The sequence below is a fragment of the Pyxicephalus adspersus genome, chromosome 10 (genome assembly GCF_032062135.1).
Source record: "Pyxicephalus adspersus chromosome 10, UCB_Pads_2.0, whole genome shotgun sequence".
In the NCBI taxonomy this organism is placed as follows: Eukaryota; Metazoa; Chordata; class Amphibia; order Anura; family Pyxicephalidae; genus Pyxicephalus; species Pyxicephalus adspersus.
Genome location: NC_092867.1, coordinates 35,703,564 through 35,728,179, shown reverse-complemented (window position 1 = coordinate 35,728,179; position 24,616 = coordinate 35,703,564). Strand labels below are relative to the sequence as shown.

General features: G+C 36.1%; 1 protein-coding gene across 9 annotated transcripts in view; it reads left to right on the top strand.

Annotated features, from left to right (window-relative positions):
• Positions 1-24,616, top strand: part of GBF1 (golgi brefeldin A resistant guanine nucleotide exchange factor 1) — a 98,628-nt gene that overhangs the window by 63,140 nt on the left and 10,872 nt on the right. For 5 of the 9 annotated variants that reach the window (XM_072424453.1, XM_072424452.1, XM_072424457.1 and 2 more), the window contains 24 exons: positions 3,180-3,318; positions 4,462-4,694; positions 5,605-5,773; positions 6,084-6,295; positions 6,600-6,698; positions 6,922-7,116; positions 7,244-7,433; positions 7,539-7,676; positions 8,447-8,532; positions 8,614-8,816; positions 9,137-9,260; positions 9,526-9,651; positions 10,106-10,188; positions 11,248-11,484; positions 17,726-17,819; positions 18,475-18,651; positions 18,752-18,816; positions 19,247-19,367; positions 19,830-19,901; positions 20,492-20,586; positions 21,086-21,239; positions 21,603-21,825; positions 23,435-23,595; positions 24,174-24,426. In XM_072424453.1, the coding sequence (XP_072280554.1) occupies positions 3,180-3,318; positions 4,462-4,694; positions 5,605-5,773; positions 6,084-6,295; positions 6,600-6,698; positions 6,922-7,116; positions 7,244-7,433; positions 7,539-7,676; positions 8,447-8,532; positions 8,614-8,816; positions 9,137-9,260; positions 9,526-9,651; positions 10,106-10,188; positions 11,248-11,484; positions 17,726-17,819; positions 18,475-18,651; positions 18,752-18,816; positions 19,247-19,367; positions 19,830-19,901; positions 20,492-20,586; positions 21,086-21,239; positions 21,603-21,825; positions 23,435-23,595; positions 24,174-24,426 (3,649 nt within the window). The remainder of the gene's footprint in view (positions 1-3,179; positions 3,319-4,461; positions 4,695-5,604; positions 5,774-6,083; positions 6,296-6,599; positions 6,699-6,921; positions 7,117-7,243; positions 7,434-7,538; positions 7,677-8,446; positions 8,533-8,613; positions 8,817-9,136; positions 9,261-9,525; positions 9,652-10,105; positions 10,189-11,247; positions 11,485-17,725; positions 17,820-18,474; positions 18,652-18,751; positions 18,817-19,246; positions 19,368-19,829; positions 19,902-20,491; positions 20,587-21,085; positions 21,240-21,602; positions 21,826-23,434; positions 23,596-24,173; positions 24,427-24,616) is intronic. The other 4 variants (XM_072424456.1, XM_072424454.1, XM_072424460.1 and 1 more) reach the window with 1 other exon arrangement.

Below are 24,616 nucleotides of genomic sequence, written 5' to 3'. Positions count from 1 at the left end.
GTTTTACGGGCACTAATAAATTCTAGGCTCAGTTTGATGTATTGGGCCAAGGTGTGGAGGAATGAAACTTAGTAGCCTGTAAAGCACTGTCTGGGCCTGGGTAAGCCAGAAGTTGTTAATTAGCATCATTATGTCTTTGGTATGAGAAGAAGGTTAGGAAAAGTGATAACCCTGGAGATTAGATTTAGGCAGGCAAAAGGCAAAGCACCAGTCGGTAATACAGTTAGGTACAGTAACCCACTGAATTAAAGCTGAAAGTCTGCAGTTCAACTGCATCTGAGTTGTTTCATTTAAAATTAATTATGGCAATGTACAGAACCAAAATTAGAAAAAAGTTGTTTCTAACCAAATATTTATGGACCTAACTGTATGCTCGAGATCTAACCAGCAGCTAATATACTTCTCCCACCACTGACCAGCATCTTTTAAAATGTAAATTGTGAAAGGCAGGTGCGAAGGAGCATTAGGGCTGCAACACGGCATGGTCAATACATGGGTCTTGTGTATAGGGAGTATACCTCAATTCAGTAAATTAAAGTGATTTCATTTTTGTGGCTGTTGTGTTGCCAAACATCGTCATCCACCACCAATGTGACTGTTTGTCTTTGCAACACTTATACATTTTGTACCCCAGTTGTGATAGTAAGCCATAATGCTTGTTGCTCTAGATATACACACCTTTCAGAAGACTATCCACTATGACTGTGGCTTTGTGAGGACACTGAAATGATTTGCTTCGTAGCAGAAGGGGATGACTGAAATGTTTTGGGTGTGGGGTTTCCTTTCTGCTATCATATAGCTCACTGTCTAATTTATATGGTAGTTAAAAAGAAGGGTCGGTAATAGCAATCCTTGGCTTCCTTGTTTATGACCCTGCTACATGATTTATTCTTTTTTCTAGAACTAGGAGCTCTCGGAGAATAATGAATGTAGTTGCTGTTGATGTTTATTCGAGATGTTCAGCTTCCTTGTTTATGGCACTGGATAATTTATCCTCTTTGTGTAAAGAATTATGAGCGTGATGACTGGAATATATTCAGCAAAAGGCTTGCCAGTAACATGTTGGAATAATGGAGTGCTGTTGATCCTTTATTATCTGGGAACATAATTATATTTTTTTCACAGTAACTGTTAATGATAATTTGGAGGTTTTTTTTTTTTTTTTTGAGTTTAATAGTTGATTCTTGCAATGGTTACTGTGTTTGTTTTGTTTTCTTACTTGCGTTTTACTACAGACATGTAGATGTATTCAAACGTAAGTACCCTCAGTAGTAAATAACAGATTAGTATGTCAAATGAGCAATGGATGAGACCTATAAATCCAATCCACAGTTTGTATCTGTGCTGGCCCTCTTGCCTAAACTGTGCCACCTATGGGAAACCTGGTTGATTAATTTAACCTGAAGACAGAAAGTACTTGTGTGTGCTATAGTGGACATGGTATAGACTAGATTTTGGATCACTTGAAGGTAAGATGTTAATTGTAGTAAAAACAATATATACTAAAGGCCATACAGATCCACATAATTTTTAAATACCAAATAATTACTGGTTAAACATAATTTATTTTACAAGAAAAAATTGAACCTGGTAATTCCTAGGAGATCCACTGTAATAAATGCTCTAGTGCTGGCACATAACCGTTTCTTAAGGAAATTTCTCTGTGTGTAATTAGAGCGAGTATCATATTTATGTAAGCGGCAGTATAGGACCAGGTGCCATGGTAAAAGAACAATGCTGCTTTGTTACATTAACCACATGTACCATGACGCAAACTCTAGAATGGGTAATGCTATTCACTCAGACATTGCTGCTAAAGACTGTGCTGGCATATTAGAGGTGATAAATGCATGTTTCAAAACCCTACTGTGCCTTTATCCTAAAATCTAAGTCTGAATTACAAGCAGGCTGATCTCTATAGGAAGCAGCAATGCTTACACATTGGCAATCCATATACTGTGATCTTTCCACCTGATTAGGGTTGGTATTTTCAGTTAAAGGAATTGCACACACTGCAGCTACCAAGATTTGTACCATACATCATAGATGCATCATAGAATGGTGGAAAACTACCGACCTTTCTGCTTCCTTTTGATTGCTTGGGACTTGGCAACTTTTGCCTTTGGTAAAAATTCCTTAAACTGATACTGCCATATTCAGGCCCTTGAGATGTTAATATTTTTGGCAAAGTTTGTGCTGATGGTGTCTAACTAAAGTGGGATCTTACCTGAAGCTAAATCTGCTTAATGCAAAAGGTGATGACTATTTTAGTTTTTTCTTAAAACTGCTAAAGTCTGGGTAGAAAAGTCTGTCTTCTGCCAGCATCCTGCAGAGTGGGACTTGTTCTCTGTGGGCTCTCTGCAGAGGTCCATAATGCCCCCTTATAGTCAAAGGCAGAACTCCCCAATCTGTGTTGACCATGAACCTTGATGATTGTAGAGCTATAATTCTGTCCCAGGATTTAGTAAGGATTTACCTAAAGGTAACCTCTGCTTATATTCACAAATGTTCATTCATGTAGTGATGTCAAATTGTCACAGGAGAAACATGTAAACTGTCATTGTTGGTTCTCAAAATGTCAGTTGCGTTGCAGTCATATTAACACCTAGGCATCTGTGCTTAGACACAGTCATTTGCAAGTAATAAAGGCCTAGACTAATTTCTGAAAAAATAATAATTTATTTATTCTTTAACAACTTTAAATCCAAAAAGGGAAAAAGGAACAATTTACTGAATTTGCAGGCATAAGGAATTGTGAGAAAATAGTGAAAAAAGTAGCTGATACCTGTCTGAAAACTAGGCCACCCTTTCCATTCCTCTCTTATTGGTACCGTCGTTCTCGGTCTCTCTAAGCACAACCAGCAGATTTCTTGTAATGTAGTTGGTGTAGCGGTTTATTGCAAATCCTTTGAGCACATCCAGGCATTCTAAAGAACCAGTTATGGTTCACAGTTTAGAAATGGACATTTTGTTATCTGAACAGCTTACAGCTTTTGTACTAAAGTTCTTTTGTTGTATTTTATTTTACTGGTAATTATCTTGTGTTGTATCTAGCTACATGGTTTGGAGAAATACAGCACTTTCTATTTCTAATTTTAAAGTTTTAAAAACCTGCAGGCTTCTAATCTAATTGTTGTATTCTACCATTTTGACATGTGTGGGTTATGTTTCTTTAACAGCTGAAAATGAGAGCTGGAGGTACCAGTGAATCCTCAAAATGGAAGAAACAGAAGCGATCTCCACGACCGCCACGCCATTTGACTAAAGCGATGAATGGAACTGATTCGCAACAGCCTAATGGATCTACAACAAACTCTGGTAGTTTGTCCTTTACATGTTCTCATTCCCACTCCAAGTTTTTATTTTATTTTAAATATGGTATTGTACATGCTAATATTCCTCATAAACCTAATTCCCTGAAGTTTACCATCAAGCACCTAAAATTTTTCTTGAACACTAAACATTGTGGTGACATTATTTTCTGGATAGCTTGCAGCTGAATGGCACACAAATGAGTGCAAAGGAATGCATATATTTTTCACTGTTTAAATGAATGAGCTGCTTTAACACAATGCATAATATTACACAGAGTATCATCAGATTTTCCCAATCCAATCGGAGCAGTTGTTGAAACCGTGCATAATCGGATGTGGTCAGGTGTCACTCAAAAGGGAAGAAACTTCCCCCCTAGTGATGTCATGATTCCAGAACCCACCCACTCTTGCATCGCAGGTCTGAACCTATGATGGGAGAGTTGGGAGGTTGTGTCCATAGACATAACCCGCCCACTTCCCTGAGCCTGTGATCCGTAAGAGGGACCCATGCTCCATTTCTCTGACCGATGCGCCCTCCTGGCAGGTTCCTTCTCCTGCCCCGCTCGGCAGCAGAGCTGTGGACCACCGCAAGATTTTATTTGTTTATTGCTATGGTGACTTCTTTAACAACATTCCTCTCACTTTTTGTAGTTACTTGGACAACAAGGAATATCCCCAGTGTGAAGGCTTAAAAATCAGAAGATTCTCCATCCCTTACCTGTTTTACCCAAAGAAAAAAAATGTTTTTGCTGGAATTCACCCTAAACAATCCTTTGTTTGTACAGTTCTCTTTGACTGTTGCAGCGTTAAAGCAATGCTTCCACTGAGAAACCAAGGGACGAGCACTAGGGACCAGTAGGGCTCTCCTGCGGTGAACAGTACAGTTAATCTTACACTGAAAATGCTGATAGGATGGCAGATAGAACAGATGAATTATCAATGTGCTGTTTTTCATCCAGTCAGCAGGCCTGATGGTAACCTAAACCAACTTGTTCATCTTGATTGCTTTGGAGGTTTAGGACCTGGGTATGCTCTGTTAGTTGTGTATAGATCAGTAGACAGAAATTCTAAATCTTTTTGCAGGTAAAATGATTCATGTTTCCATACCTGTTCTACAAAGATAAATATATTTTAATTTTTCTTGCAGCTGGTATTCCTTTTATTGAGGCGTCCTCTCCAGATGCTACCTCTCCTATCTCACCTGGATATTCAGAAGCCACCTCATCGGCTGTCAGCCCCATAACGGACAGTGCACTTGGATTATCCTCACAGGCCACATCTAAAGAAGATCTCTCTGAAATAGATGGTGCAAGCACTGCCACTACATTGCAGTCATCTGGAGACCTGTATCTGTCCGAGCAGCCAAACCCTGATGACAAGGTTGTGGTTTCAGTTCTCTGTAGAATTGTATTTTTTTCTATGTGCTGCAGCTGGTAATCCTAGGTCCATATGGCACCATAATATGTAATGTACTGCACAAGTATCACTATATCCGTATTGCAACATAATATGTAATGTACTGCACAGATATTAATATATCCATATTGCACCTTATAAGGCTAGGTTCACATTTTTTTAGGAGCTTTTGAGTGGTATTACTTTCTAAAACTGCTTGGAATGAGCTCTGTAAATTATTTTCAATGTGGAAGTCCATGTACTGAATTCTGAAGGACGGCAGGGTTACCGCAATGTTGCCTGGATGCTAATATGAGCATGCGCTTTAAAGTGCAACTAAAGTCCCACTTTACAAACTAAAGGATTAGGCAGGAGGTTATTGCAGAAAGACACAGGTGATGTCCTTTCTTCAATGACCTGCCTTACCTCATCGTGCATGTGCAGTGTCGGCTTTGGTTGCCAAGGAAACCTGCCAGTCCCGGCTTCCCTTACGCGGGCTATGGATAAAAGATCTTCCTTGCTCCTGCGTGGGTGTTACATTATCAGGATGGCCGAAGATCGTTTCCGGGACCAGGGATAGGCGAGTCGTGCAGATTTAGTTCAGCTTTAGAGCTGTGCTTTTATCGCTTTCTATCACAAAGCTAGAGACTTATGTGTTGTACGAACTGTACTCTGTATTTATTTGTCAGGAAAAGTATATTCAAACACTGTTGAAAATCTTTGAAATTACCTTGTGTCATTAGTCAGTAACTGACAGCTTTCAAATCCTTACAATTTTAGGATTCATCTTAAATATTTGAATATTTTTTTGTTTAAACTCCATTCACAATTTGTGTCATGGTATTCTAGTAGTTGATGCATAACCATTGTAACAAATTTTCTTTGTTCTGTAAAGACTGAAGAATTACTGGGAAGGAAGATGCAATCTGCCTCTGTTGAATCTATACCTGAAGTTCTAGAAGATAGCTCATCACTGGCTGATCATTCAGACTCTGCCTCTGTACATGATATGGACTATGTCAACCCTCGTGGGGTTAGGTTTACACAATCTTCACAGAAAGAAGGTGAGAGGTTTTTAATTAAAAGTATTTAGCAGCACAAAATAGAATGTTTTGCTGGCTTTAGGTAAATGTTTTAAAGCTAGGAGCAAGCTTTCCGTTATATAGACATATCTAGGTTCACTGAAGCTTTACTGATAAAAGTTGGAAGTTTGTAAATGATTATGAATAGCACCTTCTACGTCCCACCACACCCCGCATACTTTGTTTTCCTCTCGGATTATCATATACAGTCTGGTTAAATTGTGTAAAGTCATATATGTATGAATTGCTTTGTATGTTGCATTTTCTTAACATTATGTTTTTGTTTTTCTAGGAGTGGTTTTGGTCCCTTATGGATTACCTTGTATTCGTGAACTTTTCCGCTTTCTCATTTCACTTACCAACCCCCAAGATCGCCATAATTCTGAAGTGATGATGCACATGGGATTACAGCTGATTACGGTGGCATTGGAGTCAGCGCCTATAGCAAATTATGCTTCCCTTTTGGGACTTGTAAAGGATGAACTCTGTCGCCATTTATTTCAGGTAAAAAATAGTGTTTTAATAATCCTTAGAAGATGACCGTCAGCATTTAATACATACCATATACTGTACCAAAAGTGCCATATACCTTTTATAAAAACCTTCTTGTGCATTCCTTTTTAATCCCTTAAATAATGTGATAAGCAATGTTATATTATGTGAGATATGTACTGAAGTATTAGTTTTATTGGAATCCAGAAGTATTGATTTTAGCTTAGAGTATAGTATAGTATAGTATATTATAGCATAGTATTATTACAAATGTTCAGCATTTTCTCTCAGTAAAAAACTTCCATTCTTTCTTTAGCTGTTAAATGCAGAACGATTGAACTTGTATGCATCTTCTTTGAGAGCTTGCTTCCTTCTGTTTGAAAGCATGAGAGAACATCTAAAATTTCAGCTGGAGGTAAGTCTTTCAAACCCTTAGCTTTTGGTGAGCTTATCATTTAAAGGCACACTTTTTATGGGTCAAGATTACCAAGTTACGTTTTTGGGTAAGTAAAAAGTGACTTAAAATTTTTTCTTTTTTTTTTAAACCATGAGTAACCTAATGGCTATGATGTCATCACTATGTCCTTCCAATAAGACAGTACCTGAAATGTAACTAGTTTTACAATCTGCTTTCATAGATGTATGTTAAGAAACTGATGGATATCATTACTATGGAGAATCCAAAGATGCCATATGAAATGAAAGAAATGGCGCTGGAAGCCATTGTACAACTGTGGAGGATACCCAGCTTTGTAACCGAGCTATACATAAATTATGACTGTGATTTTTACTGCACCAACCTGTTTGAGGATCTCACTAAGTTGCTGTCAAAGGTAGGTTTAGCAGCTATTACTCTAAGGTAGCTGATTATTACCTTCTTAAACCTTTAAATATAACTAGAAATAAAAGTTTTTGAGTTTTCATTTTTTCTTTACATATTATGTGTTTTTTTCCTTGCAGAATGCCTTTCCAGTATCTGGCCAACTATATACAACTCACCTACTTTCCCTAGAAGCTTTACTGACAGTCATTGACAGCACAGAAGCGCATTGTCAGGCTAAGATATTAAGTAACACTTTGCAACAGGATAAGAAGGAGACATGCAAAACCACTGCAGATAATGCAGAGGGCTCTCCAGAAACTAATAATGGTAAGTTTTGCATTTGTCCTTTTTTTCATATGTTCATTTTCCAGTTTGTATTATTATTGTATTATAATTGTTTTTTTTTGTTTTGTTTTGTTTTTTTAAATTCAGACAGTGACCATGTTGTGGAAAACAGTGGAGCAATCACAAGTACAGAATCCCAGGGGGCCCATCCTCCCACCAGTGGACATTTAATGGCTGACAAAATGAGTCTTGGAATTCAGGAGACAGAGGGTGGCTGTAGTGGAGGTTTGCTATCTGTCTTTTAAATGATTTCTCTAGATAATCTTTGATTATGTGCCGAACAATATAATATTCAACATATATAATATTAATTTAAGGTAAATAGTGACTTGTTTACTACTGAAAATAGAAAAAAATACATTCATTTAATTGTAATAAAATCACCATTTAGATGTGTGTTTAGTGAATTATCCTATTCAGCCCATGATTTTCATACAGTTTTTAGTATATAAGTGAGACATCAGTTGGCTATTTTTGCAGCAATTTTGCTAAATTAGTGTAGAAGTACAAAGTCGGGAAATGTTATCTAAAAATAAGACCGCAGTTTAGGTTTTAAAGAGAATGTTAGTGACATGTTAAAGGCTACATCTGCAACACTTTACTAACCCTCTGATTGTAAAAAAAAAAAAAAAAACACCTGTCTTCAGGTTATTCTCAGTACACTCACAGCATGAGTTACAAGTGACACATGCCCATCCCTCTTGTTGGCTCATATAGGACTATATTTGTTTTTAATAACACAGAAGCACACAGAAAAGCAGCACCCTGCATTAAATATTTACCAAAAATAACAGTATACAAGTAATGAAAAAAAAATTTCTTAGAGAATAAATGAATAAAAATAAAACTTAAAAGGAAGGTCATAGTAGTTTTCTTTAAAAGTAACACACATGCCTATTTTGACAAAAGTGTTCAAGGCCTAAAATGCACTGGTTCTAAAAGAAAATAGTAAAATGCCCTAATTTCACGTTTATTTATTTATTTTTTTTGTTTAGCTGATAAGACCCAGAGAATACCACCACGCTTTTCTTCTTTGCTTCCATCTGTGCAAGAACTAAATGATATAAAAAACAAGAAAAAGGTATAAAAATCTAAATGTGGGTGTTTATAACATTTTTTCCACATCATCTAATAAGTTTTAATTATTCTGATTTATTCTCAGCTTCTTATTACTGGAACAGAGCAGTTTAATCAAAAGCCAAAGAAAGGGATACAATTTCTTCAGGAAAAGAGTCTCTTGGTTACACCAATGGATAATGATGAAGTGGCTCAATGGCTCAGGGAGAACCCCAGGCTAGACAAAAAGATGATCGGGGAATTTGTTAGCGATCGCAAGAACATGGATTTGCTTGAGAGCTTTGTAGGGTGAGTCCAAAAAGTCAGTTTGATAAAGAATGTTTGGGATCACGGTCTCTTTTCTGTCTGTCATTCTTGTATTAAAATGTGGTAGAAAATTCCATGATAATTCAGTAACTTTCAGGTGTTTACATGTTCAGTGGAACTACACAGTATTGGAGGAAACCTTACAATCTTAGCCCTTTTGAGGGGCAGTTCGTGACATGAATATATCTCTCCAGGGATAGCTGGATAAAGAATATAACTAAAGTATATTGCAAAAATACCACTTTTCATTAATACTTATTGTGATCGTCAGATAAGTGGAATTGTTTTTTTTTTTTTATTAGGACATTTCAGTTTCAAGGCTTGAGGATCGATGAGGCTTTAAGGCTTTATCTTGAGGCATTTCGCTTACCAGGAGAGGCACCTGTGATTCATCGACTTCTGGAGGCTTTTACAGAACACTGGAGAGTAAGTAGCAGTAACTTAGTACTTATTAATAGTAACTTCATACTAAATGTTCAGCACCACATTTTGTTGTTAAAGAGCATAATACTGAAAACTGTGTTTATTTCATGGCCCCTAATTTCATGTCTGCTTGACAAACCCTGTCTGTGTAATGGCATCTAAAAGATGTCTGGTATATTAAAGTATTTTGGGTTCTGCGTTTTATATTTCAGTATTTGAGTAAATCTTGTCTTTTAATTAAAGGTTTAAATCTTTGCGTTTTCCCTAGAAATCCAATGGGACTCCTTTTGCCCACAGTGATGCCTGTTTTGCCTTGGCATATGCTGTCATCATGCTGAATACTGACCAACACAATCACAATGTTCGCAAGCAGAGTGTTCCAATGACTCTGGAGGTAAGATCCAAGCCCGAGATTCTCCGATTCTATTTTGCCATCAAACTTCTTTGAGCAAAAAATGGGTATTCAGAAGCATTACATCCAAAATATTACCTGTTAGGCAGCTGTCAAAATGTTGTTAAGGTGGACTATTCAGTCTGGCAAAGAAAGTTTTTAAGCTCCTTTTTGAGAAGGGACTATGTTTAGTATGTTTACTTTATATAATTTTTTTTTTACGATACAGTGTGTATATGCTAAAGGGAGGCAGGTGTGTTTCTCATTGTACTAAAAATGTTGTTGACTACTCTAGGAAAAGTCACAGGAAAAGGAAAAGTGTAGTCCCCTCCCTTTTTTATTATGTCTGCATTTTCACCAGCAAATAGAAAAAAAATTGCTGAATTTTAGATACTACTTTCTGTAAAGTATTATCATAAACTTTTTTTATTTTTTTTTTTTTTTTTTTCTTTATCAGGAGTTCAGGAAAAACTTAAAAGGGGTCAATGGTGGCAAAGATTTTGATCAGGATATGTTAGAAGATATTTACCATGCGATCAAGTAAGTTGTTTGGACATGTGCTATTCTGTTCATATTCTATCTTGGTGGAAATTTTTCCTCAGTATTTTTTTTTTTCTGTATGGTTAGATGACAAACTCAAACTGGTCACACTCTGGTCCTTGCAAAATAATCATTTGGAAAGACAGTTGTTTAACATTGTGGTTTAGGAGGAAATAGACCGCGAATGTAAGCTAAATAAAATTGGATTTGGCAGAAATTCTTGATCTGCACTAGATTTAAAAAGCCCTTTCTTTTGTTACCATTTGTGAAGGAATGGTGCCACTTGAAGCTAAAGCTCAGGATATTACAGGCTGCTTATAATATTTGATATTCTGTTTATTTCCTTTTTCATTTGACTTTGCAGGCCACATAAGCAATTGATCAGGTTTCTGTTAGCGTTGTGCTGTCGTCACTGTACCTTGTCTAGTTGTTAAGAAGCTGGGCTGCCTTTAATGCTCACAGCTGTTTATAGGCCGTTAGAGCTTAAGAACTGCTCAGAAATCCAGTCTGCTCAGTAAATCCAACACCACAGACTTCAAAGATCTGAGGATTACCATGCTCAGGAGACAGGATGTGATCTCTGGCACTCCTTTGCTTTCATTTCTCTTTTTCATGCTGGAAGCTTAAAGGAGGTCAGTCTTGGAATGTCTTGTGGGTGATGCACACACTTCTGCACTTTAGCACAAGCTTACTGAGTCTGGTATGAGAATGAAATTGTTGGTGAACTGCTGCTACTGCCTTTTGAAACAATTCATGCTGCTGCTACTATACAAAAACTGTCTACATTAATTGTTAACTGTGTTAGATTAGTTTTTCTAATGTGTGGAAACGGATTTGGTATATAATGTTTAAAAAAAGAAAAGAAAAATCATGACCCCTTTTTGAGTCATTAGCCAACTGTAGGCATTATTCAAAACTATCCTATCTTAAACTTTGCTCCATGGTATTCTGAGGTAATGCCTTTTTAAAGACAATCATTTACTATTGGGCAGCTAATGTAAAAATATTTGTTAAGGAAGAACGTGCTAAACTGGGTAACTAATATCATCTTTTTCTTAGAAATGATGAAATAGTTATGCCAGAAGAGCAGACAGGCCTAGTAAAGGAGAACTACATGTGGAGTGTACTGTTGCATCGAGGTGCAACCCCAGAGGGCATCTTCCTGCATGTTACCCCAGGAAGCTATGATCATGATCTCTTCACAATGACTTGGGGACCAACTATTGCTGCACTATCCTATGTGTTTGACAAGAGCATGGAGGAGACTATTATCCAGAAAGCCATCTCTGGATTCAGGTAATGATTTTATTTCTTTTTTAATAAAGTACCTGCAGAACCATATTTAGCATATTACACTACACTACACTAGGAACGGGTATCATATTGACCTTTTCTAGTTTTTGATTGATCAGGAAAGTTGTTGCTGTCTGCATTCTTATTGGTGAGATTACCTAGTTTATTGATAGTAGTGGAAGTGTCCAGCCAGGATACAGAAAAGCCAAGATACAGGAGGGGGTCCTGGCTGTGTTAGTAGGCTTATATAGCAAGGTAAATGTCACCTTGCAAAAGATAATTCACTTGGGTTAGTTAAATAGTAAAAATACACCATGCAAAAAATACCCACATGACCTACATGATTGGAAGTCAGCAGGGCTTTACTTGTTTCCTTAAACCAAGTTAATTTATACTGCATTTGCTTTGCTCAGTGTCCAGCCTATTAGAAAATTTACCCTAATATTTTTTATTTTGTAAAGTTGTTTTAAAAGGTAGTAGTTATATTTTACATTAATCCAGGGCTGTGGAGTCGGTAGATAAATCCTTCGACTCCGCAACTATGTTTACACTTTTGCAACCAAACTTCACAAAAAAAAAATATTTAAAGCCCCTAATTATTCATAAATCAATAAAATTATTATAAAATAAATATAACACAATATTTTTACCATAAAAGTTTTTCTCAAGAAACAAATATTAAAAATTTATGAAAATAAATTGATGATTTGTCAATTATTATGTTTTTTACTTTATATAATTTTAAAATTAAATATCTTTATTTCACGGATTTATACTAAAGATAACAATGTTTTTTATCTTATTATCTTAGTTATCTTAGTTTATCAAAGTTATTAACTTTATATTGAGTATTGTACTTGGCCAGAGAATTAAGTAATGCAAAACGACCGTTACTGTAGACCGTTATCTGAATGGAAGTGATGCCTCCCAGATAGCAATGGTTTTGGGTTGTAATCGTATACAAGCATAACCAAAATTATTAAGACCTATGAAACTTCCAGTACAGTGAAAAAATTACCAAGAGGAGGTCTGTGAAAGTCAAAGTTGGATGAAGCCCATAAGGAAGGAGGTATGCAAGTTAATGTCCGAAGATTGCAGAATAAGCCTCTGGGAAATGAAGGATCAATTATTTGCCAAATGTGGGAAAAATGTATCTATTTCAACTATGGATAGATGCATTGGGAAAAATGTATCTATTTCATCTATGAATAGATGCATTGATAAAGTCCAATGGTCATTATAAAGAACTTCTTTAATTCCTGCAAGGTGTAATGATTCCCACTCTCTTTAAGAAAGGCTTAGCTATGCGTACAAAATCCTTGATCTCATTGCTAAGGAAGATGGAAAAAACATCTACTTTCTTGATGAAGTAGCTTTCAACATCCCAATGAGAACCAAAATCTCCTATTGGGTAAAGGGCGGTGCATCTTGTGGCTGGAGTGCGTTCCAGAAATTTTTCAATTTGTTGTGTGAGGAAAAAAAATGGGACCCTCCACTTTAAGTCACAAGCACTTGAGGTTTTGAATGTTTTTAGTGAACTGAGTGTTAAGCATGCTATCCCTTATTATGGATACTGTCCCCTTTCTAAGAAAAACTAGCCAGGTAAAGAGACACCAACTCTTATTTTTACCACCATACTTTCCATGTCTTAATCCTGTTGAGAACATGTTCTTCAAATGAAAAGAAGTAGTAAGAAGAAATAGGCTAATTCTTTGGGTGCTTTATTAGAAAGCATCAATAGTGTATTTTTAACAATAAGCGAGCAGGATTGCTCAAAATATTATACAAAAATGTTTAGCTTTTTGCCTAAATACCTAAGAGGAGAAAGCATTATTCATTAGTAAATCATTTATATAACTATTACATATTTTTATTTATTGTTTCTTGAGAAAAACTTTTATGGTAAAAATATTGTGTTATATTTAGTTTTATAATACATTTATTTATTCATGAATAATTGGGGGCTTTAAATATTTTTGTAAAGTTTGAATGCAAAAATTTCAATAAAAAATGGGGAACCCTGTAATATGCTAATGTATTTTCCACGTTGATTATAGGAAGGCAACATACATGCCATATACCTACAGAACTACTGGCTAGGAAGCCTAGGCTCTACTGTATTGGCCAGTTTAAACAAAAGACAAAAATATGAAAACAATAAGGTTTTGTTTATTGTTTTTATCAAGTGGCTATATAGTAGTAAAAATCAGGAACAGGAACTTTACCAGTTTAAAAATATGAACCACATTCTTTGTGGAAAAGCCTGGAAAACCAAAAACAGTTTTTATATATTAAATCTGGAATATACCGTATACCGTCTAGTCCATAAATATTTGGACTGAGACAACTTTTTTTTCTAATTTTGGTTCTGTAGATTACCACAACTTATTTTAAATGAAACAACTCAGATGCAGTTGAACTGCAGACTTTCAGCTTTAATTCAGTGGGTTGAACAAAAAGATTGCATAAAAATGAGAGGAACTAAACCCTTTTTTTTTTTAATACAATCACTTCATTTCAGGGGCTCAAAAGTAATTGGACAATTGACTCAAAAGCTATTTCATGGGCTGGTGTGGGCGATTTCCTTGTTATGTCATTATCAATTAGGCAGATAAAAGGCCTGGAGTTGATTGGGGGGGGCTGCTTGTATGTGGAAGAAATTGCTACAATATTAGGAGTGGCTAAATCTACAGCTTGGTACATCATAGGAAAGAAACAAAGCACTGGTGCAACGCCAAAAGACCTGGACGTCCACGGAAGACAGCAGTGGTGGATGATTGCAGAATAACTTCCATGGTGAAGAGAAACCCCTTCACAACCGCCAACCAAGTGAACAACACTCTCCAGGAAGTAGGCGTATCAATATCCAAGTCTACCATAAAGAGAAGACTTCATGAAAGTAAATACAGAGGGTGCACTGCAAGGTGCAAGCCACTCATAAGCCTCAAGAAAAGAAAGGCTAGATTGGACTTTGCTCAAAAACATCTAAAAAAGCCAGCACAGTTCTGGAAAAACATTCTTTAAACAGATGAAACCAAGAACAACCTTTACCAGAATGATGTCAAGAAAAAGTATGGAGAAGGCGTGGAACAGCTCATGATCCAAAGCATAGCACATCATCTGTAAAACATGGCGGAGGCAGTGTGATGGCTTGGGCGTGCATGGCTGCCAGTGGCACTGGGACACTAGTGTTTATCGATGATGTGACACAGGAAAGAATCAGCCGAAAGAATTCTGAGGTGTTCAGAGACATACGGTCTTCTCAAATCCAGCTAAATGCAGTCAAATTGATTGGGAGGAGTTTCGTAATACAGATAGACAATGACCCAAAACATACAGCCAAAGCAACCCAGGAGTTTATTAAAGCAAAGAAGTGGAAAATTCTTGAATGGCCAAGTCAGTCATCTGATCTAAACCCAATTGAGCATGCATTTCACTTGTTGAAGACTAAACTTCAGAACAGAAAGGCGCACTAACAAACAGCAACTGAAAGCCGCTGCAGTAAAGGCCTGGCAAAGCATTAAAAAGGAGGAAACCAGCATCTAGTGATGTCCTTGAGTTCAAGACTACAGGCTGTCATAGCCAGCAAAGGGTTTTCAACCAAGTATTAGAAACGAACATTTTATTTTCAGCTTTTTCATTTGTCCAATTACTTTTGGGCCCCTCAAATGAAGTGATTGTGTTAAAAAAAAAGGCTTTAAATCCTCACATTTTTATACAATCTTTTTGTTCAACCCACTGAATTAAAGCTGAAAGTCTGCAGTTCAACTGTATCTGAGTTGTTTCATTCATTTAAAGTTAATTGTGGTAATATACATAACCAAAATTAGAAAAAAGCTGTCTCTGTTCAAATATTTATGGACCTAACTGTACTTGTAGAGTAGAATAGCTGTTAAATGCAATCCAAAGGTAACTCAATGTAGTGTTGTTTTAAGAAACAGAATTTCTTCTGCCATATCCTCTTTCATAGAAGCTCCTAAATCTGACTTGATTATTTTTAGAGCTGAAAGTAGTCTTTCAACACTAACTTGGGTGGGTGGCATTGCTGTTACTGTTCTAGCCACATCACTAAAAACCTCGGGATAAACAAGAATGGCTTCTTCTACAGTCAGTTTCAAAGAGCGATCATACTTTACTACTTCTTTTAGTTCTTTAAAAAAACTCCTGCTGGAATCTCTTTATTTGGACATTTTCTGGTTGTTTATCTTTCACGTATATACAACATCGCCATCCAAGTAGGAATCAAAGTCCTAATTCTTCATTTGAAGAGGATGATCCTAAGTGCTTTTAGCTTCAACCAGTGGTGGTGTTTCAGGTAGTAATCCCTTCATGAAAACTGCTACAACATAGAGGCCCTTTTTTGCAATATCAGTCTGGTCATCGCTCAACAAAATTCAGCTTATTGGATCAACATAAATAGCAGCTAACAAGATTTGATTATCCAGTAAGAGATTCTCTTTTTTTCATTGAAGGTACAATGCCATGAGCTATTAACCCACCACCTTGCACTAGTTCAGGCAATATATCAAGCGCTTCCATTTAAAGAAGTGTTTACCAAGTGTTAAATCTTCAGATTGCAAACTCTTGATGACAGTAAAGGGGTTAGAAAGTAGATATCCCAGTGCTTTTATGTGTGTCCACTGGCTTTCAGTTAATAAAACATTTTCATTGTCCAGTTCTTCAAGAAAGTCTTTTAGCTCAAGCAAACCATCAAATACAATCAAATAAGTGCTTCCCAAGTGTGTTGTTTGATCCAAAATGGCTTCTTTTTCTGCACTCCCTTTCAAAATGAGATCTGTTTTAGGGGCCCAGGCGGCAACAGTTACTTGCCTCAATTTGCCAATTAGAGTAGCTGCATGACAATCTTTCAATCCATCTCTTATTGCAAGTTGCAGAGTAAGAACAGCACAACACATATGTTGAATAGCAGTACGCTTAGATGCTTCTTCAACAATGTTATCCAAAATGTCACTATTCTCTTCTCTTTCACTTTCTCCAATACTTGCAGAACTTTAATATCTGCCTGTCACTTTCTTAATCTACTTTCTTCATTTTCTCAATTTTGCTCAACATATTAGAAGCATTATTTGTCACAATACATAGAATCTATTCCTTTTTCATTTCAAAATCTTCTAGAACATCCTCCACTAACTTCTGAAGATAGTGCCTGGGTGTACTCCCAAGGATTGCGTTATTGTTTGATTATTTTCATCAACAAATCTAACATTATTAGCAAAATAATTGACTTTGTGACATTTGCATGTTTCCATTTTTATGAAGACAAAAAAAATGTTCCTTCAGACCTTTTCGTAGTTCTTCCGTTTTACATTTGGCCTCTTCAACTATAGGTTTCCTTATACTTTCTCTTTCCAGAGAAACACCAAGTGTTTTAGCTATTTCTCTATTTAGGCCTAACAAGGCTGGCTGTAAATGTGGTTTTTGAATTTTTCTGATGCTCCAGGGCCAGGGGGTCCACCTAACTAACTTCCTAGTATTGGGTGGTGTGCAAAATGATGTTAAAGTTCAGTCCTGGATGGGAGCATATATGAAGAGTGCAGACAGGACACATGAACACACATCAGGCCATAGCACTCACCTACACCTATATCATTACACTTGTGTACACTCAAATAAACTTGTTAAACACATTAAATCTGAAATAAAAAGGAAAACACTTTTTGTAATGTACATAATCCAGATTACAATAATGTGAATGTTAGGTTGTATAATAGCTCAGCTGAACGTCACACTAGTAGAAATACAACTATGTACTGGGCTTTATTCTTACATCAGAGAAGTACTTAAATATGACTAATGTTTGTAAAATAGGACATTTGAACTTGCTGTTTTTCTTTACTATAGTTTAAATTTATCAGGAGTCGGAGTTGGCACATTTTTATCGACTCCAACTCCAGGTACCCAAAATTGTCTCCGACTCCTTAAATCTGACTCCAAAACCCTTCATTAATTAACAAGAATTTGCCTTGTTTGACTTTTAATTTATTTGACCTTTAATCTCACCTTTACAGAAGAGCTCTGTCTCCATATTTTAAAAGCATGGTACCCATTAATAGAGCTAATACATGGGTATATTCAATGTGCTTTTAGGACTGTATGCTTTTTTTCCCTACAAATGTTTCTTGCCCCCCTCTGTGAAGCAGCCTTAATGTGTGTTGTAACAGGTTATTCTGGGTTGTGCACTTGTCTAATGCATGCCACTGACTTCATTTGCATTTATTTTTAGGAAATGTGCAATGATATCTGCTCACTATGGACTAAGTGATGTTTTTGACAATCTCATCATTTCCCTGTGCAAGTTTACAACTCTTAATAGTGAGGTGAGGCTGTTTAAAAGCTTTACATTGGCATGATTTTTTGTACTTTTTGTTGGATTAATGTACCCAGTATTTAAATTCAGTAATAGGCAACTTCACTGTTGGGGTCTCCCTGCCACTGCTCCTGGCCCTGTATCCACCTGTCTATGCATTCCAGTTGTCTCTGTACACCCTTGTGTGTTATTATTTCAACTTTTGCCTTATCCATAGTTCAAAAAACACATAATTAAAATCCAAGAGTGAAAGTAAAATTCTTTGCTGTTTATTTTAGAAGGTGTTTGCCTGAAAATTTGTTCCTTTTCAGTACCCACCAATATATGAACTATAAGTTGTGAAAATACTGTTTCCTTCATATACCCAAGCAGTTGGTATATAGGCTACCCTGTAGACAATCCTAAGTGTTAATGCCTATTTCCACAACTCCAACATCTGTGTGCTCATACTGTCATTTGCTATTTGCCGTATATCACAGTGTGTCATGAATGCCTCCTGTTAACACAAATAGAAGCTGTGATCGTGACAGGTGAAGTTATACTGTATCGAACAATACATTTTATGACAGCCTTTTATTTTTGTTGGTTTTGTTGTAGACAGAATGCACTAAAGATGTTTTATTGGTTGAATATGTCAGCATTTAAGTTTTTAAATTTTGCTTTAGGCTGTAGAGAATCTTCCTACTGTTTTTGGAAGCAACCCAAAGGCTCATATAGCTGCCAAAACAGTTTTCCACCTGGCACACCGACATGGAGACATTTTACGCGAGGGCTGGAAGAATATCATGGACTCCATGTTGCAACTGTTTCGAGCTGAGCTCCTGCCTAAGGCTATGGTTGAAGTGAGTTGCTTGTTTAAAAGCTACAAATGGTTTTTCATAGTTTATATTGCAAATTGAAAATGTTTGGATATTATAATTTGTTGCTTTGCTAACCTTGTAGGTTGAGGACTTTGTTGATCCAAACGGCAAAATTTCTCTTCAGCGGGAAGAAATCCCTGCTAATCGGTGAGTGTGATGATGTTGCAGAAGGAGTTGCATTAATAATTTAAATGCTGGCTCATCAAGTGTCATCAACAGTAATAATCCTGGTACACGAAGTAGTGTAGTTTATTTGTTGGTGGAGTCTGCTAGGCTTCATCACCTGCTTGGTGGGCTAACTCTGTCCAGAGATCTCTGTCTTCCAGTTATATACTTTATTGCTGGTAATGTTTTAATAAAAGTGTAAAACAAAAATATATATTTGAGGATAGAATTTATTATAGACTGCCTCAAAGTATTGTGCTATTGTGGACATCCTAATTCATGAAAATGCTAGCTGGCTGTTTAACCCAATAGGGTTCAATACTTTTTGCATTAGAGACCCAAAACAACATGCTTATTTGATAAAAAAAAAAAGTTTGCTTTTCGTGTTATTGAATGCACCTTTTTTTCATAGTGGGGAGTCATCTGTGCTGAGTTTTGTCAGCTGGCTGACCCTGAGTGGCACTGAGCAGTCAAGTCTGAGAGGACCAACTGAAAACCAAGAATCTAATAAACTAGCTTTGGAGTGTATCAAGGTGTGTAAATGGTAACATAGAGTAATAAGGGCATAATGTGTCAAATTCTTGTATAGTAAGTCTGGTTTGTGGACATTGAATAGGTAACCGCCTGGAGGCATTTTTTTTCCCATTCTGTTATCAGCTTGGTATTTACTGGCTCAGATTGGAACACACAAACTGATATAAACCCACTTTTTTCATTTTGTTTTATAAATGATCCCCTTATTGTTAAATTAATATTACATTTTGTAAAATTTTTGAACTTGCCAAGATGTTAGGCTTTTCTGTGGTTTTCTGTCTTTTTTTTTTCTTTATCTGGTTTGTTCCGTTAAAATTGTTTCAATTAAAACCATGTACCATGTTTTCAAGAAATTATGTAAACAATTGGTATGGAAGTTAAGAAAGAACAGAATCTTCACTAGATTGCACTTTTTTTTTTTTTTTAACCAATATTCATTTTTTTTCTCCTGCAATCAATAGTTATGCGATCCAGAAAAACTCATTACAGAAAGCAAGTTTCTCCAGCTAGAATCTTTGCAGGAATTAATGAAGGTAAGCAATCTGGTGTAAATACCTTGTGTATTAGAATATTCCCAGAGCTGTCTTTAAAAAAAATTCATATAAATAATAGTTATACTGCTTTGGCTTTTGTGGGATTAAAACTCTGTAAATTTTACTAGTAACTGCATAGATAAATTTAATGCACGCATTTTGCATTCTACAACATTATGTGATTCAAATCATGACATCATATAAGCCCTTGTTATCACTAAAAATTATTGTTACTGCTTTAGTTGTATTTTATGTGCATAATTTTATCCTGCTTAGTACCCTATATAAGTCATTTGTGGGAACTTGCTTAAAATATGTTTAATACAATAACTTTTAACCTTTACAATAAAAATACATGAGCTTGGTATTCCCACTTTATAAGTTTGGAGGTATATTTGGTTTGTGTGTACTCTGAAATTCTCTGTAACTGGGTAGTTTAAATAATTGAAGATTAAGTCTTTTTGTGTGTGTGTGTGTGTGTGTGTGTGTTTTTTTTTTTTTTTTTTTTATTATGCATAGCTGCCGGTGTCTGCCGAATTACCCAGGAGTGTTCTTTTTTGTTTTTGTTTTTTTTTATTATTTTCATTTAGGCTTTGATATCTGTGACACCTGATGAAGAAACATACGATGAAGAAGATGCTGCCTTCTGCCTGGAGATGTTACTAAGAATTGTTCTTGAAAACAGGTGCCATGAAAAAGTTATAACATAGATAGACATGCGTTTTTGTCTGTATGCGTTACTTGTTTTTGCAACGTTTCTTCCTCAAACTGCAGAAAATCTTGTGCCTCACACACTAATCCTCCTAACCACTAATCAGTTTTATTGCAGTTCAGATCAGAACCAACATATTTATTTAACCTTTTACAGAGTCATTAGTCATGTCACAAACTGTCCAGAGAGGAGCTCACAATCCAATGCCCCTAACAGAGTCTATGAGCATGTATTTCCCTCTTAGTTAAAAAGCGTTTATATTGGAATTTTGTGGTCTTCATTTATATTGATCAAAGCAATCTCAATGAATTTAATCGAATGTACAATATTGAGCTATGCTGCAATTTCTGTTTTCAGTAGCAGTGATACCTTTGCACAATTCTACTAGAAAATTAGATATATGTATATAGAAACTCTTGCAACTATTTTGTTTTTTTTTTAATGACAATTTTCCTTTTTTCCCTCTCTGAAGAGATCGTGTTGGCTGTGTGTGGCAAGTTGTTCGTGATCACCTTTACCATCTTTGCGTTCATGCTGTGGACTTTTGCTTTCTTGTTGAACGTGCTGTGGTTGGATTGTTACGATTGGCTATTCGACTTTTACGGCGTGAGGATATCAGTGCACAGGTAAAGCCACTGCTAGTATGTGTATTCACTTTACTGAGATTGAATGAAATCATCTAAAAGTGTTGAATGATCACTATAGGGAACAAAATCAGAATAGTGAGACAAAAGTTCAACACTAACTGAGTGAAAAATGTTTTCTAACATGTATGCAAAGTGTAAATTCGTACTGGTCAGTATTGTAGCTGAGGGTGTATTATGAAAGCTCTTTTGATGAAACTGTTATAAGAAACCTCCAAAGTATTTATTTTATATGCTCTTTTTAGTCTTTCACAGCTAGTTCTTTTGTATATAGGTCCTAAAGGGGACATTTGCTAATTTCTTGAATGTCTTTACATACTAAGCACCTATCCTACATTTTTCCAGGTTCTTCTTTCCCTCCGTATTCTGCTGATGATGAAGCCGAATGTCCTCTCCCGAGTAAGCCGTCAAATTTCTTTTGGCCTTCATGAACTGCTGAAAACCAACGCTGCCAACATCCACTCTATCAATGACTGGAACACACTGTTCTGCCTACTAGAGTGCATCGGTGCCGGAGTGAAGCCTCCACCTGCTCTGCAGGTGACAACCAGAAGCGATAATGATACAGGTACATGGAGGATGTGCACTTATGAAATCCTATGCCTTTCATAGATAAGCAGCTGTTTTTTGCCGTGCTTAATTATAGTGAAGGACAGATGAGGAAAACAAATATCTTATTTAAGTCCATTAGCGGAATTAAACTGAGTCACCTGCTCTGCATATGTACCACCTGAAATGTGCTCACTGGGTATTTTATATCATAGATAATGATGTAGGTAGGCGCTTATAGGTATCAAACAATATATATTTATCCTCCCTTTCCAACCAGCATCTATTTTTAGGAGCCTTGCACTATGTAGGTTTCTTTTAGAGGTTATTAACCTTTACAAGATCATAAACTCAAGCACAATGTTTTTAAATGTTATCTGAAAAAAAGATTGTTGTGCTTTAGGAGAACATGGTTAACCCAGAGATCCAATTCCAAGTGGCAACTATATATCCACAACATCACTTGGGTTCTGATGCTTTCACTACTAAACTGCAAATAAAATCTAGAATACCATCTTATCTGACAAAGCCAAAGCTCTAGAAAACTTCTTAAAATTATATTCTGTTTGCAGTTTAATTATGTTCTAAAATATTAGGAATATAACCACTCTTTTCTTGGTGCCACTTATATCAGATTACAAACGTTTCACTATAAATAATAAGATGAAAGTAATTTAGGAATCTCCTTGAAAAGATGTTGGATAACCCTCTTACCATGACTTGGTAGTGGCATATGCCATTGAGCAATAAGTTTAAGGTTACCAGTCAGGACAGATCTATAAACACAGTAGCTGCCAATTTCTTTTTAAAAGATACAGACTTTATGGCTTTCATCCTTTCTTGATACACTACTTGGTAAACCAGTGGCTTGGGACAAGTGTGCATACTACATTTCATGCTCATGGGTTGTATTCTTGTTTTTTTTTTTTTTATATGTATGGGAGTTGTAAAGCAACAATGAGAATGCCTTACACTTTTCAGCCCTTTTTTCTAGTTCTTCTCTTGTTAATATGGTGTACTGGTGCCATCTATTGGTGATGCTGTGCAATAAACAGTATCAGCATATAAAAACCTAAATGATTACACATAGTCATAATTTCCTTGTCTTATATTATCTTCATATGTGTAATACGACCATTGCAAGTAAATGCACTAATAGGAATTGGTTATTCCTATGACCTTTTGTATTTTAAATAATTTATATAGTAATATTTAGGATGATACAGGCAAATAGGCTCTCACCATTTTGAGTTTGTTTTGTGAAAGTTGTATCAACTTGTAGATATCCTAGACTTCTCCTAACAAGATATATTTACAAGGAGATAGAGCACTAAACACTTGGGATTTCATGTAGCTGCATATACAGTGAGCAGAAAAGGCCAAGTTAGCATTCCTGCATTTCTGCCAAATTGTTTGCTTTTGTTTTGTTTTTCAGTGACCATTTATTTCCAGTACCAGAGATCATGACCTATTTTTGGTGCATTTATTTTAGCATAAAATTGAATGTGTTGCTTGGACACACATTTCAAAGATTCAGTAGGAATATACTCAGTTCATTGTCTGTGCATGACAGGTAATTCTCTCTGTTTTACACATATTTCAGTGTTTTCTTTTGTCCCCTTTGACAGGTGCACAGTCAGACAGTGAAGTGTCCTCATACCACTCGACTGATGTGAGCCTGGATCGTGGGTACACCTCAGACTCAGAGGTGTACACAGAACATAGCAAACAATCAAAGATGCACCGATCCGTCACTGATGTGGATATGGTGAATAGTGGTTGGCTGGTGGTAAGTCAACTTTATCTTTTGAAAACATCAACAAGCAAGTATTTCATTGTTGCTTTTTTGACTTTGCATGTTTTTCACAATTTTGTTTCTGCATACTGTGTACAGAATAATAAAGTGCTCAGACCCAACAGGAACAATGTCACTAGTATTGATATTCCTTCAGATTCTGTTTCGGTGACTTTTTTTCTGTAATTTCCATCATTTTTTGTCTTGATAATAATGGTCACCAAAGAAATTAGGATTTTCTTAATTTTCTGGTGACTCGCTCTGGTGAGTATATATGCAATAAACCTCACCCAAATTGAATATAATAGAGCCCCCCTGTACAGACAGATACTGACATGGTAATGCTAAAAACAGGAAAGAATGTCTCTGATCTGTTAAAGCCATTAAAAATGAATATATATTGATTTTTATTGAAAAAACACTTTTTTTTTTTTTTTTAAATGCTATGTTTTCAGCAACTTTGCATCTGAATCAATGTATAAAGTTCAACCTACTTTTTCCTTAGTATTAACTTCTTTAAACTTTTTATTGCTACTTTTTAGTAAATAGTGGATTTTGTCTTCTCTACACAGGTTGGAAAGGAGGACGTAGACTCTTCTAAAGTGTCTGCTGCAATAAGCAAGCCAGGTGCCAACACTCCAGTAAATCAGTACAGTTTAGTAATTGGTATGGACTTTGGCCCACATGACACAAAATCTCTTATGAAGAGCGTAGAGTCTCTGTCTTTTATCGTCCGGGATGCCGCACATGTTACACCAGAAAACTTTAAGTTGTGTGTGAAGACCATTCGTGTCTTCGTAGAGGCGAGTCTAAACGGAGGTGTGTGTAAGTGTTAGAATTTTTATTCTGACTAACAATTTGGTGCATTCTTCTCTTTGTTTTTTCAACTTCACAAGAGTATAATAAAAGCTCACCAACATTTATTTTGAAACACACAGGGCTGTAGTATAAAATGAAAACCTTTTCTGTGGTCCATAGGGGGGTGTACAGGTGGAGAACTATACTGGTGTTATTA